Source organism: Oreochromis niloticus, linkage group LG18, assembly GCF_001858045.2.
Source record: "Oreochromis niloticus isolate F11D_XX linkage group LG18, O_niloticus_UMD_NMBU, whole genome shotgun sequence".
Lineage (NCBI taxonomy): Eukaryota > Metazoa > Chordata > Actinopteri > Cichliformes > Cichlidae > Oreochromis > Oreochromis niloticus.
This window is the reverse complement of record NC_031982.2, coordinates 31,180,050-31,198,583: the sequence shown is the minus strand read 5'-3', so window position 1 is coordinate 31,198,583 and position 18,534 is coordinate 31,180,050. Positions and strand designations below refer to the sequence as shown.

Here is an 18,534-nt window from a genome sequence, read left to right as displayed (position 1 = left end):
GAAGCTGGAGCAGGAGATCACTGAGCTGAAGAGGAAAGATGCTGAGCTGAAGCAGCTCTCACACACAGAGGATCACATCCAGTTTCTACACAACTACCCCTCACTGTCAGCACTCAGTGAGTCTACAGACTCATCCAGCATCAATATCCGTCCTCTGAGCTACTTTGAGGATGTGACAGCAGCTGTGTCAGAGGTCAGAGATAAACTACAGGACATTCTGAGAGAGGAATGGACAAACATCTCACTGACAGTCACTGAAGTGGATGTTTTACTGTCAGATCCACCAGAGCCAAAGACCAGAGCTGGATTCTTAAAATATTCATGTAAAATCACACTGGATCCAAACACAGCACACAAACAGCTGTTATTATCAGAGGGGAAGAGGTGACCACAATTAAATAACAGCCTTATTCTAATAGTCCATGATCATTTGCTCCATGTGAAAATTGAAATTTAGAACGTGTGTAGGATATTCATATTAATGTATTTGTATACTGTAATTGTTATCACTTCCTCTTCATGCACCGTACCAGAGAAATCAGGAGTCTTGGAACAAACTAAAGGTTTTTCCAATAAATCAAACCTAAATCAAAGTATTTTCTTCTCTTTATTCCAGGATATCACTAATAATCTCATGCCAAAAATATAAATAGTCTGAGAGAATCTGAGTTTTTAAAACAGAACAGGATTGTTGATAAGAACAAACATCTGGGACACAGAATCACCAAGCAGCATTGTTTAACTTGAACACATTAAAAATCAGATAAAATGTTTTTTTAAAAAATGACTTATTTTATATGTTTTTTGTCCTTACTATCAACAAAGCATCCGTACTTTACTACAGCTGTGATGAAAATGAAGGAACAGTGTGATGTGAGGCATGTAAGTCAGAAAAGCATGTTTTGATGGTCCCCAGAATGAGACCTTAAGCATAGTGAATTGTGAGAGATGGGCATTACAGTCATTCTTCAACTTGGATCATTGGGAACCATAAATTCTTTATCCAGAATTTATGGTTAAAGTACCATGGTTAAATCAAGTACCAGACTTTATGTCAGGATTCGATTTTTGTTGGACTGACCTGATGAGGGCAGTGTTACGCCTTTGGTATCTCCAGTCTACCGTAAGTACAACAGAAGAAGAATAGCGGCAATGGCGCCACTCAGAAATTCTATCGCGATCCCGAGTTAAGGTTGGAGACGTTGGTTTGGCGGTATCGGTTGTTGTTGCAATAATGTCTTCAGTTCAGCATCTGAGAGAGTTTATCAAGGAGAGGTTAACTACTGCTGCAGAAGAAATCTTATCAAAGTTTGAAAAAACGATCGTCCGCTATGAGGAGGAGATCCGTCAGCTAAGACTGCTTGATATCAGACCTGGGATAAAGTCACACAATACAGGTGTGTAAATCTGTGAAGGTGTGGGGGTTGCGTGTGATTCACGTGGGCATGTGGACAATTCCTGGAGGTGCTTTGGAAGCATTTGGAATGTGAGGATAGAAAACAGAGCTCTGACATTTGATAATCAGTAGAGAATAAATACATTGATTTAAAATAATATTACACCACAGTTACATCTATGGAGTGTTGAGAAGATCACTTTTAAATTGTTTTCCACTACAGATTACAGAATACATGGCCCAAAATGGGGTTTGTAACGTATTCCGTTAAGTTACTCAATGTTTGTAACGTATTCTGAATACTTTGGATTACTTGATATATTGTCATGCTTATTAAAACTACATGAATGTACTATTGCTGTGTGATTTATTACTATTAATGGAGGCTACTCACCACCGAGCTAACATTGTTAGCTGGCGTGAGCTAAGGTTTGTTCATAGACTTCAGGCGGTTAGACTTGATGGATAACATTAATAACCTGCTAGTTGCAAATAATCATGAGAAATGTCTTATATTGGGATATGAGATTTTGGTCTTAGTCTTTTAAGTAGAACTTACTTCCAGATGTTTCTTTAGGTTGGAGGTGAAACTTTTAGAGCAGAGAGCAGCTTTTTTTGCTGGGTCCATTGTGTAAGCCACCAACATTACCGGGACACTTGCATTAGAGTCTCTTATTGCATGTTTTGCTTGAGTTTCTCATGTTTTGTATTTTAAATGCATAACGCCGGTACATGTATGCCATTACTCCCTAACACTGCATCTATGTAAACATACTTACGGCCACTTTGTTAGGTACACCTGTTCAGCTACTCTTTAATCCAAAATGTAATCAGCCACTCAGATGGCAGCAGCCCATGCATTTCAGCATGTAGCGATCAGTGACGGTGATTGAAATCACTTTGATCGTGGTGTGGGTGTTGGTGCCACATTGGCTGATCTGAGTGTTTCAGAAACTGCTGATCTGTTTAAATTTCCAGCACAAACATCTGTATGATTTACAGAGAGTAGTCCGAAAAAGACTAAATATGCAGTGCCCTTAAAATGACAGTGAGTTCACTGTACTCGGGTGGTCTCCAGAGTCACCAGCTATCAATCCAATAGAGCACCTTTGGATGTGGTGGAATTGCATCATGGATGTGAAGTTGACAGATATGCAGCAGCTGTGTGGAGCTCTCCGGTCAATATAGACCACAAATATCTGAGGAACGTTTCCATCACTTTGCTGAATCTCCGCAAAGAATTAAGTCAGCTCTGAGGACGAAAGGGGCTCCAATCTAGTATTAGCAATATGTACATTATTAAGTAACCAGTGAGTGTTTATTTATTAGTAAAATGTTAAAAGATTAGCATTAATAGCATATCTTACCTGCCGTCATAAAATACTTTAAGCTTTCATGATCATATTCAGATCATGCTGCTGTTGATTTGTTTGTTTATTCACAGTGTGTGATGATCACTGGCAGTCAAATCTAAAAATTAGACCCCAGACAGCTGTAAAGTTATCAACATCACCCAATGAACAAATGACTATGAGTGAATGTTTCTGTGGCAACATCTGCAAGAATGCAAGAGACTGTGAAACCACAAGCTAAATTCTCAATAGGTGACCCCTTTTCATCCTTCTTTATCTTTCTTATCATCACATTAGTCACTATTTTCTTGTGTCCCTTTGTTGATGAAGGTCTGGATGATCAGCAGTTCTGTGACCAGGAGAGGAGCTCCAGTCTCAACCAGGAGGACCCAGAGCCTCCACAGACTAAAGAGGAACAGGAGGAAATGTGCAGCAGTGAGGAAGGAGAGCAGCTTGAACAGGAGGTTGAAGACATTAATGTGTGGACTGGAGAAGAGCTGCATGTGTTGTGGAAATCTGGAGTAAAGCAGACCACAGTAGGTATGTAAAACTGTAATATAGAGATTTCATAATACAGAGATGAATATGACTCATATCAAAACATCACGTGATGACATCATAAAGACACGTGGCATGTATTACCGTCTGGCATACTACCTCACTGAAGACGTTTTTTCTGTTAGCACAGTAAAATAAAAACTGGGTTTAAAATCTTGTGTTTGTGTGATAAAAAACAAACATTTCCTCCATATAGATTTAAGTCAAGTTGACGCAGAACTGTACTCAGAATATAGGAAAAACATTGAGACAATGAAAAATGTGGCTCATTAGCCACAAGAACCAAGTTGTACGCCTCATAAATGATGACTTTCTGCATGTAAACAGAATTCTTTGCTGTTCACCGCATGAGAGATAATATTTAAAACACTTGTGCACCTTAAATATCGCTCACATACCTGAGAGACATGCTCACAGTGTAACTTTTTTCTTGTGTGTTGTGTCCGTCAAGACCTCCCACAGCAACATGATTGTAAGGAAAATGAGGATCTGGATGACCCGCAGGTCTGTAGCCAGGAGAGGAACTCCAGTCTGGACCAACAGGACAAAGATCCTCCACAGACTAAAGAGGAACAAGAGGAAATCTCCATCAATCAGGAAGAAGAGCAGCTTGCACTGAAGCAGGAAACCAAAGGCATCACCATCTGGACCAGGCAGCAGCTGGGCATCATGTGGAACCCTGAAGTAGAGTTGCACAGAATAGGTATGCAAAACCTTAATAGATAGATTTCTTAATACAAAACTGAATCTAACTCATGTTGGATCCTAATCATACCTCAGAGATATGTTAGAATAGAATAGAAGATTAGAATAATCCTTTAATTGTCCCACAAGGGGAAATTTGGTTGTAACAGCAGCCAAAAAGACACATATACAAACAAACAGTACACAGGACACAGAACAGAAACATACACAATTTTTCTTACATATTTACATTAAGGAATATGGTTACTATATACAGAGAGTACTGTACAGTTATTAAATTAAATATAAATAACTACAGATAAGAGGCAAACCAGGTTGTAGTGCGAATCGGTTAATTAACTTATTGCAGTTACAGTGCTGATGTAAACATCTATGTTTGTTGGGAGCAGTTCTGATTGCACAGTCTGACAGCTGCAGGGAGGAAGGACCTGCGGAAACGCTCCTTCATGCATCTAGGATGCAGCAGTCTGTCACTGAAGGAGCTCTGCAGTTCAGCAACATTTCCATGCATGGGGTGGGAGACTCTGTCCATCAGAGATGTTATTTTGGCCAGAGTCCTTCTGTCTCCCACCACCTGCACTGGGTCCAGGGTTATAGAGACACATGACGATTCTAAGCACCAACTGCAATAAGGAAACTGAAGTAATATTCTAAGAGCCAAAATGTCTAGCCCTCCCAGTGTCGCCCCTGTCAGGACTGTCCTATGTTGGTCATAACTGTAATAAACTTGAGCCCAAGAGAGAGGAAGCCTCCCTACAATGAGTTGAAACATTACCTTGTTATTTATTCCTGCATATACATTTTTTGTCATTCGCATTGTCACTTTGTTTGTCCCTCACGAGCTGCAGCTGCGAGGGACAAACTAGGCAATATCACATTTAATAACAGGAAATGAATAGGCATGTGATTCTTTTCTTTCTTTTTTTGGCCACATTTTTCAAGTGGCCTATATTTGACAAAATCATATAAAAAAACAAAAACAAAACGTTAAATTATGCTTTTGGTGTGCCACCTCAATGTTTTCAGTAGCCCCCATATGGCCACCCACATGAAAAAATTCTGGAGGCGCCCCTGTACATTATGACTGAGTACATCCACTGAACCTTTTGAGGATAAAATAATTATCCCCATCAGGGCTGAACGATCAATTTAAAAATGTAATATCAATTTGAAACTACGCTTTTAACAAACCACACAACACTATGATAGTTGTGTCCTTGTGCCATGTGTTTCTGGATCTTTCTTTCTTCTTCTGTCCCTTTGGATTCCAGCACAAGGCCTGTGTAGTGATGTTATTGGTGGACTTCTGAGGGTGAGGCCAATCCAACAATACTTTCTTTTCAGGATTGGTATTGCTATTGGTTCCTAGTTTGTTCTTGTCCACAGTTTGTAATCTTTTCTGGTCAACAGAGCAGAGGACTTGTTGGAGGCAGCTGTTGATGAATGTCTGTAATAGGGATGGACCGATCTGATATTACGTATCGGTATCGGTCCGATACTGACCTAAATTACTGGATCGGATATCGGAGAGAAATAAAAAATGTAATCCGATCCAATAAATATCACAAAAGCACCTCACAAAACTTGCGACATGGCGTGACCCAGCTCATGACCTTAGCACGTCGGAGCAGTATGCGTCACATGATAGAGCGGCTGTGGCGCGCAAGACCTGTCGGCGTTCTGGTTGAGCATTTGGAGCCTCGCTGCCAAACCTGCATTTCATCTCAGAGAAAGCTATACCAGAGAAGTAAAGCAAGTGTGTAAGTTCTACTCTGAATCTTTGTAAAGCATTCCCACGTTTAACTTAACAACCGATATGTGGAGCGACTGCCTCTTTCTCTCTCTCCCTCTCCTGTTGCTACATCAATCATGAAACTGGTCAATGATCGGGTTTTTTGTCACGAGTCCTGTTTCTTTTGTTTGTTTATTACCCACTTTACGCCAGAAAGAGGAAACCAGTGGATAAACAACAGCGGCACGTTTAAGCTTGCTAAGCTGTTGTTAGAATTTCTTTAATATTACTTTCTAAACCAGGATCCTTTTCTACGAAGCTGACAGCTGGTAACTGTGCAGGGGCGGGTCTAGTTTTGCCAGGGGGCCAGCTGGGGCACTAACAGGGAAAAGGGGGCACAAAGAAATACTTTTCTTTCTTATTGTCATTCAACATGTCTAGCTTTTAATAAATAATTATGTGAATGTTAATAATCTCGTAATCTTGTTAACGGGGGTGACGCGATGTCACTGGTATGCATGAATTAATTAAACTGTCCAATAACTTCAGCAGTTCTCATCTTGTCCTTTTTGGTGTTTATTCCAACAAGATTTTAACATAACAGCGCAGCGGTCACAAACTGTTTGCCTTCTTACAATTAACAACACACCTGACACCGATTATGTGCGTCTACCTTAAATACCTTTATATGAACCAGCCATATGAAAACAGAAAAAGGTGACCTCTAGCGGCAACATAAGGTATAAACCCAAAAATGGCTCCTACAACCAGAATAGAGAGGATGGTGTAGGTTTAAGTTTATTATGTTGATCAGCATTGCTGAACTATGAAATATTTTGGGTGCAGTGTATTTTTTTCAGGGAATGAATGCTCTTTTGGCTCTTGACAAAGGCGGTCGCACTTTTCTCCCTCTTCCTTATCTTTCCTGCTTGGCTTCTCATGTCCTTGGTTAGTCTTGTCTACTTATACTTTTTACTCTGGAAGACTTTCACGGCCTGTTCTCTAAAACCTAAAAGAGGATTATGGATTTGATCAAGTGGTCCCTGAATGCAATTGACACCCTCTTCTCAACGAGAAGCCTGGGTTCGGAAGAGCCCGAATGTCCGGGAGGGACGTTCCCTGCTGGATACACGATGGACGGGTCGAGGAACTGGAGGGTCATGTGCCTGGCGGGACTGTCAATCAAGGACATTGAAGACACCTAGCTTTTCAGAACCATGATATCAGGGTTCTTGCTGATCGGAGCTGGCTTGGCCCTGGCTTATCAAAAATTAAAGAAAGCGGAAACGGCTGTTCAAAACCCCACAAAGCTCCCTGCTGTGATTGAAATGATGGGACTAGTCGTGACTTCTCAAAATGTGCTCATTGAACCCAGCACGGATAAGATGTTGGAGAAGCTCGAAGCTGTCGTGAGTACTCAGACTATGCTCTTTGAGCGCAAAATTGATAACATCTTGGAGAAGCTCACTCCTCTCCAACAGGAGATTGAAAGACCAGTGATGGACATTTAGATCGACTGTAAAATTGACATGCAGTTGTTCGCACTAAAGGAAACCACCATCATTTCATGTGGCTACCATATCAGCGCCAGCCGTGGTCTCAAGGCTGGAGCTGAACAACAAAATGCTTCCCTGATCACAGAGTGTTTAGACTCTTCGTCTCCATCCTGGACTCCAAACACCTTTAAACACTTATCTCCAAGGCCAAGGTCAGACGGCGGGTCTGGGCCCAGTGCTGGATTAATAGCTGCTTGGCAAGATGGCTGTGTCTACATCGGCTCACTTCTCACTCCCTTACCCACCCCCGTTGCTTGTCATGTGGTTCTCATGCTGACCTCCCAAAAGGAGCCCAGCATGAGTACAGGTCTCTTTTTCTTCATCCTCCACTTGCCCATTGTATTGTACATTTCATTGTTCTTCCAATTACTACCTGTCTCCTACCTGTCTTCCAATGTGATGTTTGTGCTATGTATGTGTGGTGTGGTGTGGTGTGGTGTGGGGGGGGGGGGGTCCAGTTTCACTGCAGGTGCATACTTGCATGTGACAAATAAAGGTTTGATTGAATTGATATTAATTTTTTTGCATAAAGGTATAACAGAATAGTTTTAGTTAGGGCTGCTCAATTAATCGAATTTTGATCTCGATTACGATGTGGGTTTTCAACGATCATTAAAAATGACTGAGCCGATTATTAGCACCTCCCTCGTGCTTTACTCTCGCGCTGCTCCGTGTGGCAAATCGAGCGTACCTCTCTGCGTTTCGAACACGCGTCACAACAATTAAGAGGACCCGAGGGAAGCTCGGAAAGTTAAGCAGAAGTTATTTGGAGAGGAGAGGATAATGGCTGCTGAAGAAAGAATGCCGTTGGTTGAAAAGAGGTAAAACGACTTCAGTGGTGTGGAAACCAATGTTTCCTCTAAGCTGCGCACGTGCGCAATTGCGCACTGCTGGCACGGTCTCTGCACACAGAAAATCTGCGTTGCGCACAAAAAAAATCTAACCTAAATTAAAACTTTAACAATTCTGTTTTGCAGTGTTAGTCAGTAAGTGACTGGCTGCTCCTGTATGGGATTAGAACGATGCCACCTTATCCTATAGTATAGTCCAGCCAATAATGCGATTCACATTAGTATATACGCAGCCAATCAACGTTGTTGACAGGCTATGACAGCGTCCTTATGTGCCGACACCGGTGTTTTAGCTAGCAAAGCGGCGTGGCTGATGTGCAGTGAAGCCACGTTAATGACAACGTGTACAACTTTTGGAGATGTGAGCAGGACAGACGGAACAATTGACGGAAAAAGTGTGGACTTTATACCAGTTTTTAAATTGTGTTGATAGGACACGTAAAACCAGAGTTATGATAAAAATATATGCAATGTTTGGTTTTCTTCCTGAATACTATCGTTGTTTATATTTACTGCGGGAAGAAACGGCAAAAACAGCGTTTTATAAGGAAACCGCTCGAAAGCACTCTCCGCCTGTGAGCAAAAACAAAACCAAAAAACCCCCAACCCTTTCCTATTGGTCGAAAAAAGTACCGTGTCGACCAGTCAAAAAATGATATGGCAACGTGGCATCTAGTTGTTAAGAAACGGGGGGAAGTTTTAGGAGTGACGGCGGTGTTCTGAGATGTGAGAGATTTGGGACGTTTAGCGCAAATCTTGTGTAGTTAGTGTGTAGTTAGTGTGTAGTGTAGTCAATAGTTTTGTTGTGTGTGTCAGAACAATGAGGCGACTGCTGAATGTTACAGGTGTTACAGGAGTGATACATCTCCTGTTGTCAGGCCTGCAGGTATCAGGCTGTTGTTCTCCTTTATCTCAAAGGGGACAGAAATTGTTTTTCGGAGTGGCACAAATAATTTGTGTGGCATCAGATTTGATGCAGAACAGCTGATTGTTCTGTAAATAGTTTGAAATGTTTATTTAAAAAAACGCCTTGGCTGCATTTTAAAAAAAAATAGCTGCAAAAAACTTTGTTGTTTGCCAAACTGAGTTACTTTTTTGAAGTAGTAACTATATAATTAATTGCCCAACATTGGTCATTATATACTGTATTTGGCAGACAGAGTTACAGGACTCTCTCCCAGACCACAGACTCAGACTCATAATACAAGTCAGAGCTTTATGAAAAAAAAAAAAGAAAGAAAGAAAGTTGTGTTTTCAAAATTGGAGTTCAAGTTATTTTTACTTCCAATAGTGTTAACATACTACACAGGTCATGAACAGGATTTTTTAAATTTTCATTGTAAGTGGGCTAAAGCAGTTAATTAAAAGTAGTCTAACAGAAATGTAAATGCTGTAATTTGATTATTTTAATAAACCATGTAACTTGGATGGATTCGATGCTGGCGTGACCACAGTGCACACGTCTGATGTCATTCACAGTGGTCCAAGGGATCGCTCAGGGAGTTTTTGTGTTCGCTCAGACACATGAAATATTTGAGGAAACATTGGTGGAAACATTATGGGTTCGCGGAGTCAGACGTGGATCAAATATTGTGCAGTATTTTGAAGTTCACTAAACATAGATGTTTACATTTTTCATTTATTTTTTATATTGCAAACATTTGCACTGTAATCAGTATTTGCACACTATTTTATATTATTTTTTGACAATCTTTAAAGCTATTATTCAATACATTGTTATTGTTAAATAAATATCGTCAAATAATCGAGATCTCAATTTCAGTGAAAATAATCGTGATTATCATTTTTGCCATAATCGAGCAGCCCTAGTTTTAGTGTTTTGTGTTTTTTAAAATTTCAGTATGAACTTGTACGAAAGGCAGCAAGATATTTAAAAAAGTTTTATTGATTATAAAATACACTACATCAGATTCATATTGGTATCATCTGATATCCAAATTAATGATATCTGTATCAGACATTAAAAAAAAGCGCCTTAACAAACTTAACATTGTTAAGTTTGACAAAACTCCTAAACACAAACTTAACAATGTAGTGTATGCTTTACAGTGTAGTGAGGAATGCCTAGACCTCTACATTGGAGAGACCAAACAGCCACTTCACAAGTGCATGGCACAACATAGAAGAGCCACCTCCACAGGACATGACTCAGCAGTCCATCTGCATCTAAAGGACAAAGGTCGCTTTTTCAAGGATGCCAATGTTTACATTTTGGACAGAGAGGACAGATGGTTTGACAGATGGTTTGAAAGAGGAGTAAAAGAGGCCATTTATATCCACTGTGAGCGACCATCTTTGAACAGAGTCGGTGGCTTATGACACCAACTGTCTGCCATGTATAATCCAGTTTTGAGATCCCTTCCCAGACGCCTTAACTCCCACTCACATCCTGGGCCATCTGACCTCAGGAAATCACATGATAGGGTGGGGTTAGGTTTCACAATGAGTTGACCCGAAACCCTGGCTGATTGTGACCTACACCCGTTTTCACACCTTAGCTCATGTGATTAGGTAGAGGATCATTAGGGGGTCCTTTTGTCGCTCTCGGGGGCACACTCCCACAGGGCTTAAATGTGGATCTCTCCACCATTTGACCCTAGAACTAAAGAAGCTTCTCGGATGAGAGGTGAAACGTCTTCAAGCAACTTAAAGAAGTCCAGACGCTTTTCTTTCCAAGCTCCATAGACCACGATGAACTGGATGACTGAGAACCTTCACAGACCGATTATATATTGTTTTTATTTTCACATCGTGGATAGTCTGTTTATATTATTTGATATCACGTAGGGCTGGGCCATATTACACCGTTCACGGTAATACCGGTACAATGCTAGGCAACGATAAGAAAATGAAATATCGCGATAGAATATGGGTAAAACGCTTATGCGCAGTGGCGAAAAACCACGGCGGCAACGGAGAATGAGAATGGGGAAAGCAGATTGTTGAGTGAAACGGATGAACCAGAATTGGTTTGTAAAAATGGTGCAACTTAACTGGTTTGGTGTTGGTCCGTCAGATACACAACAAAGCACTTTTTTTTTTTGTAGAACATGCAAGCGGGCCGTCATTATTACCGTATTTGTTGGACTAAGGTGCTCGTAAATCTGGGAGCAATCTGGGTCCTAAACTCCGTCCTTTATGGTCCCGAAGTCAAACGAACATCACTGACAGTTAAAAACTGTCTAAATTCTTTCATCTTTAATAAAACGATCACCATTGATGCTTTACCAGGTGTAACTATAATGTTTAACATCCAGGCATCCATGAAAACAGAATTCATTACATTTAACGGAGTTGGAAGCTAGCGGAAGTTAGATCGCTAGTTTCGCTAGTTACCTAAGCATGATATAGCATGTTCTGACAGAGATTTCTGAAAAAATTCAAACGTACAGCTCTACTATCACTTCCAACATAAATGAAGACAGGAAACTACACAGCACTGACGTTTGTAGGGTTACTGAAGTTCGGCTAGGTGGTATATAATGATGTGCTACGTGATCGCTAGCGACACAGCTGTGTTAGCATAACAAACAGTGAAGCTTCAGGATGAACGCTCACACTTTTCCACTCGATAAACATTAACGTGAAGGTTCCTGATGGTTAGAGACAAATGCAATCCTATGGCCGGATGCTGTAAATGGACCAAACTTCAGTCAGGAGAACAACTGAGATAATCCATCCAAAATACGAGGTTAGTTATTAATATACTGCAACAACATGGGAATAGAGCAGCTGTGATAGAATACAGCATTAATGAATCAGTGGTACAGAAGTGGAGGAAGCAAGAAGAATGAGTTGAATAAAGTTTGATTTATCTGACTGCTTTGTTTCGCTTAATGTGCCTTATAATCCCGTGCGCCTTATGGTCCGAAAACGTTTTTATTGTATTTGACATTTTTATTTGGCACACTGCAGTTTCATGTTGCAAAGCACCTCTTTTTAACTTCAGTGGATATTATACATGGTTATGCTCAGGATATGTCAGCCCATTTCTACTGGAAATGCCTTTTGGTTAAACTTTCATCAAGGAATTTGCATTTCCACTGTTAAATGTTTATATAGCTTTAATGCACATAAAAAACCAGCTGTTTGTTTAAGTAAAATAAATGGATGGGGGTTTTTTTTGCGCTAGTAAAGTTGTGGAGTTGTATTTTGTCTCGCGGAAATTATATCGTCAATTATATCATTATCGCAAATTTTAAAATATATATCGTGATACATATTTTTGGCCATATCGCCCTGCCCTAATATCACATATCTGAGATTCAACGCCACAGTTTAAATCAGTTGAACCAGTTTCAGATATTTACTGAGATGAGACATGCACATTGAAACAAAAACTCCACAGTCACTTGATAACACACAAAATCCAACAGAGTAAAATTTATGAGAATCTCGTAGTTTTTCCTACAGATACTTTTTTGTGTTGTTTTGAGATCGCCCCTGATGTATGGTTATCTTTTTATTTACATGAATTAGATTTCCACCATTGAATGATACAAAAACTGAGCAGAAAGCAAGAAGTGAAGTGTTTGAGTTTAAAGTTTCCACCTCATGGATTTTCATTTTTTCGGTCAATTTAAAGAATTCCAGGTATCGTCTGCAGCATGGAATGAAAATAATAATTTAAATAGATTTCGGACTGGGATAAATGTAGTTAAATATTTATGCTCTGCTGTTTGGAATATACAATTCCAAACTTAAATTGATCACACAACAGGAGTGTTCTCAGCAAAACAGCTTCTCCCCCCAACATGCCTTTCATTGGTATATCTGTGCGACATGCTTACCATGTGGAGACCTGTTAATGGCTATGGTTAACTTGTAATTTTTCAAATGTATGTTTTTTTTTAATCTGTTGCTTCAGATCTTCCACAATGTGACTGTAAGGATGAGGAGGGGCGCACAAATCAGCAGGTCTGTAACCAGGAGAATAACTCCAGTCTACACCAGGAGGATCCTTCACAGATTAAAGAGGAACAGGAGGAACTCAGTACCACTGAAGAGGGAAAACCACTTGCACGAAAGCAGGCGACTGCAACTTTTCCATCTCATGAAGAAAGTGACCACAGTGAACCAAAACCAAGCAGTGACCAGCTCCTTTCTAACAACTCTCCTGACATGGATCAGGATGAAAACAAGGATGAAAATTCGCACAGAAATAAGTCTGAGCAAATAATAGCAGACCTGACAGTTCAAAATTCAAAGACGGCATGTTTATCTAGCACCTTTGGAAAAAAAATTAATAAAACAAGAAAGTTGAATAGACAAATGCGAATTCACACAGGTGAGAAGTCACATTCTTGTGGCGCCTGTGGGAAAATATTTAATCAGAAGGAACATTTGAAAATACACATGGAATTCCATACAAATGAAAAACGATATTCCTGTAGCAGCTGTGGGAAAAGATTTAATGTAAAATCAAATATGAAGACACACATGCGAATTCACAGAGGTGTGAAGCCACGTTGCTGTAGTATATGTGGGAAAAATTGGAGTTCCCTCATGTATTTGAAAATTCACGTGAGAATTCACACAGGAGAGAAGCCATATTGTTGTAGCACCTGTTGGAAAAGATTTGGTCACAAGTCACACTTGAAAGAACACATGCAAATTCACACAGGTGAGAAGCCATATTCTTGTAGCACCTGTGGGAAAAGATTTAGTCGGAAGTCACACTTAAATAGACACATGCAAATTCACACAGGTGAAAAGCTGCATTCTTGTAGCACCTGTGGGAAAAGATTTGGTCTGAAGTCAAGCTTGAAAAAACACATGCAAATTCACACAGGTGTAAAGCCGCATTCTTGTAGCACCTGTGGGAAAAGATTTGGTCTGAAGTCACACTTGAAAGAACACATGCAAATTCACACAGGTGAGAAGCCATATTCTTGTAGCACCTGTGGGAAAAGATTTAGTCGGAAGTCACACTTAAATAGACACATGCAAATTCACACAGGCGAGAAGCCGCATTCTTGTAGCACCTGTGGGAAAAGCTTTGGTCTGAAGTCGATCTTGAATAGACACATGCTAATTCACACACGTGAGAAGTCACATTGTTGTAGCACCTGTGGGAAAAGCTTTGGTTTGAAGTCAAGCTTGAAAAAACACATGCAAATTCACACAGGTGTAAAGCCGCATTCTTGTAGCACCTGTGGGAAAAGATTTGGTCTGAAGTCGATCTTGAATAGACACATACAAATTCACACAGGTGAGAAGCCGCATTCTTGTAGCACCTGTGGGAAAAGATTTAGTCGGAAGTCACACTTGAATAGACACATGCAAATTCACACAGGTGAAAAGCCACATTCTTGTAGCACCTGTGGGAAAAGATTTGGTCTGAAGTCGATCTTGAATAGACACATGCTAATTCACACAGGTGAGAAGCCGCATTCTTGTAGCACCTGTGGGAAAAGCTTTGGTCTGAAGTCGATCTTGAATAGACACATGCTAATTCACACAGGTGAGAAGTCACATTGTTGTAGCACATGTGGGAAACGATTTGGTATGAAGTCAAGCTTGGAAGAACACATGCAAATTCACACAGGTGAGAAGTCACATTGTTGTAGCACCTGAGATGAAAATTTTAGGTCTTCGGTACACTTGGAAAAAGTATATAGGAAACCATGCTACATGGTAGGCTTCATTCTTAGAAAAGGGTGATGGTAGAACACAGAAAAAGTGTTTGGATCATCGGGAATTAAGCATTTGAAAAAATTTGTTTTCAAAAGGTTTTCGGAAGCTAAGTTTCTGTGTTTACACGAGAACGCGAAAAACTGTCTCGGTCCAATACAACTCAATAAAATTGTTGGCATCAAACTTCACTCATCTCCTGCGATTTTTGTCTTTTGGTTTAAATTGTGTTCCAAAAGCCTTAATCAACATCTTTCCGGCCTGAAGAAATTCTGCAAAGCCTTTAAAATTTGCGACCCCACAATCCAATTCTGCTGCTCTTTGAAAAACTAACTGTACTTCCAAACTGCTGTTAAACTGGCCAGAAAGATTTGACATGTTTGGGGAGCTTCATCATGCTGACTTCTTTATTTCTCGTCCTCAGTTTCTAAGTCCTCCACCATACTCCATCAATGCCAAGAGCATGTCTAAGACTTTTTCTATACCATCATCAGTGACATGAAAACCGGTTGGTATTTTTAGATTACGTTAGCCAATTAAACATAACAGTGGACTTTATAGGGCTTTGGAGTTGACGTCACGCCGCGGAGCGCGGCGCCATTTTCGGGGTCTACGAATCAAAAGAGACACAGTGTTGGAACGACGACGACAAGAATCATGCTTAAAAGCAGCTCCAAAGAAAACGGACGGTATAGAGACCGATTGCGTCCAGAGGCGAAGCAGCGGTACTTGCAGAAAATTGCGTGCATTGGAAATGTGGACCCGTATGAAACACTGCCGTGGAGTAGAAACCCTGAAGAGCAACCGCTATAGCCTGACATATTTTTGTACCTTATCTGTGGAGTCAGCGCGTACAAGTTGTCATTCAAACAAAGGTAAGTCAGCTCGAGTACTGCGTGTGAAATGCGTTTGATTTCCCTGCAAACATTCAGATTAGTGCAGCATAAATTCATTCATGAGGGGAAATTACAGTGAGAACATGTGGAGGCTCTGTTAGCGGGATAACACAGTGAGTTCAGTGCATTGATGTGACATTGTCCTGAAGGACTTAGTTATTCTTTATGGTTAAAGAAATTGCACTGATTTATTCATATTTATTATAAATAATTCTAATTATAGATCTTGCTTCAATATTTGTATCTTGTGTCACTAAAAATACATTTTATTTTAATTTTATACATTGATTAATGACCTGCAGAATCTCCTTATCATATTAAGTGATTCATAATTGTCACTTTATGCTTTCTCCATCTCTAAAGTGATTACATCCTTGCATTACATACTTTAGGTTCATTTTCTGCAGGCAGGTTTCTGACAGAGAACAGGCAGATTTACCCTATAAAATGCAGCGTTCTATAGATGGACACATAAAGAAATGAAAAATTACATGTATGTGCTAACTTTCTAAACACTTTGTTACATTTATGATAAAGTAGATAAAACACATTTATGTCGGCCTTGGCTCATAGTTCTTGTCTTTAATTGAACTTTGTCTGTGTGTGTTTCAGGTGCTGCACTCTCAAAGACTGAATGAACAGCATTGCAGCCATGGGTCACTGTGAGCATCACAGGGAAGGTTGAAGCCGCCCACTGCACCTGTATGGCCGGAGTCGTGGAGACCTGCACCCAATCTAGAAGCAACAGTGTTGATCCGTGGCACAAGGCCTGTTACAGATGAACCTCCATACTGGATACAGTCAGAGGTTGGCCATAAGATAGACTTCTCCTCTTCAGCTGCCCAAAAAAAGGCTCTTGATCAAAACATAAACAGACCATCCGTAGTGAAAGGTAAAAGGAGCCGTCCTCAAAAAAGAAAAATCCCACCTGCTACTGTGGAGGAGTTGTCACTGCTATAATGCCATAATGTTTTGTCTAGGGGTCTAGATTTATGCCTGAAGTGCACTGCCATGTAAATAATTTGCATTTACTGAATATGTACTGACTGAGTACCACTGTTCAAAAATTGAATAAAGAAACAAACTAATTTTTGCCTCTTTTTTATTATTAAAACCACTTTATAGAACATCACATCAGTTACAATGTAGAATCCATGTCATTTATAGTTTACAAAAGACAAAATGTTTACATAAAATCATGACAGTGTTTACATGATATCACACACTACTAACATTATTTACTGTATCTTTTGGAACCCCCCCCCCCCCCCCCCCCACTATTTATACAGCAAAAGACTTAAGAATATTTAACAGGAGCAAGTTTCATTTTCCCTGGTTTTACTACAACACTGTTCAACAAGCCTTCACCATCTTATCCAGAAGGGTCACCTCTTCACCCTCACATGGAAGAAGTAATCTGATTGGCATGGTGGTATGTTTGAAGCAGGTCCGTTATGTAGCGCTGGAACCCAGTCACAATGTGTTTCATCCATTTCATAGGCTGGTTTGCTGCAATAATGCCAAATAATTAGCAACTCTATAAATAGAAGGTAGTTCTGCAAAATCACTCAGTAGGATGTTTGTACTAATTTGCTATGACCTCAAAGCGCATCGAGAATAAAACTAATAGGCTATAAAGAGTGATATGAACATATTTAGAACTTACCGGAATGAAAATGTCTGGAGCACCAACAGATATTTGGAGATGGAAGAGAGCTGGATATCAGCTCGTCTCACAGCTGCTATCCAGGCTAGACGCCTTCGTTTGGTAACATCGATACACGAGCTGCCTCATGTTGCTTCCAGGTTGGGAAAGAATGAAAAGATAAACCCTTTTCAAGCTTATTCTCTTGCCGGTCGTGCGATCAAGCATTGCAGCCGACCGCACAGCAAATACGAACCATGTCTGTTGTGTGTGCCTTCGCTCCCTTTTCACTTGCTAGGCCCCGAAAATGGCGGATCGGGCCAAAATCCTTTCCACGCCCACCCCTGTGACATCACGCTCCAAAGCCCTATTAATGCGCTCCACAATTTATTAGTAGGTACCCAACATGAATTTAAAACACCATGCAATCCAGTTAAATAACACACCTCGCCCTCTCAGAGGCTTCAGTAACACCAATTTGTATCAAAATCTTTAGTGAATTTGATATATGTAATTAACCTCCTTTGCCATATAGACAGGTGGTGTGGTCATGTTGGACATCACTGAAAACAAAGATCTCAGAACATAACAGCGTGGCCATGACTTGTGCAAAGCAAGCATACAGTGTAGAATCTCTAAAGACTTCAATAGCATTCACTGTTGATGTTCAGAAACGGTGTCCGAGAGAATGGAAAAGAGTTAAATAAGAATCAGTCTATTTACCATTTCTCTGCCACCTGATGTTTCAGCATTCCTTCTGTGAATTTTTTTTAAATGTTTTTGCAAAGATGATCTTGTCTTTGAACCATCTCCAGTGTTTGGGCTGCTTCGTCTTCCAACTGTTATATAGTTTGGTCCGTTTCTCTTCTGTTGAACAACTAAAAACTCCTGCAGTTGCTTCATCTTTTCTATTTGGTTGGGGTGAGTCCATTAATTAATTGATTGATTGATTCTACCTCTTCCCTTTGACCATCATTTGACACATTCTTCTCATTGTCACCAGAAGATCTCTCTTTTAATCCATGTGTCATGGCTCTGGTGTCAGCAATCAGGGATCTGCTATTCTCCCCCGCCAAAAAGAGTGATCTGTCCATGGTGGAAGCCCAGTCCTTTTCTTCTCACCTGTAACTCATCATTCCATCCATCCGCTTCCGCTTATCCTTTCCAGGGTCGCGGGGGGCGCTAGAGC

General features: G+C 40.4%; 2 protein-coding genes across 4 annotated transcripts in view; one reads left to right on the top strand and one right to left on the bottom strand.

The window, feature by feature from the left end:
• Positions 1 to 18,534, bottom strand: part of LOC109195563 (tripartite motif-containing protein 16) — a 1,176,058-nt gene that overhangs the window by 450,680 nt on the left and 706,844 nt on the right. The gene's annotated exons all lie outside the window — the stretch shown is intronic.
• LOC109194524 (zinc finger protein 260) overlaps positions 1,109 to 18,534 on the top strand; it is a 41,121-nt gene continuing 23,695 nt past the window's right edge. Inside the window, exons 1-4 of one of the 3 annotated variants that reach the window (XM_019347752.2) lie at positions 1,115 to 1,397; positions 3,079 to 3,288; positions 3,758 to 4,009; positions 13,039 to 14,995. In XM_019347752.2, the coding sequence (XP_019203297.1) occupies positions 1,235 to 1,397; positions 3,079 to 3,288; positions 3,758 to 4,009; positions 13,039 to 14,747 (2,334 nt within the window). In that variant the 5' untranslated portion in view covers positions 1,115 to 1,234 and the 3' untranslated portion in view covers positions 14,748 to 14,995. Of the gene's footprint in view, positions 1,398 to 3,078; positions 3,289 to 3,757; positions 4,010 to 13,038; positions 14,996 to 18,534 lie in introns of those variants that run through there. The other 2 variants (XM_025900318.1, XM_025900317.1) reach the window with 2 other exon arrangements.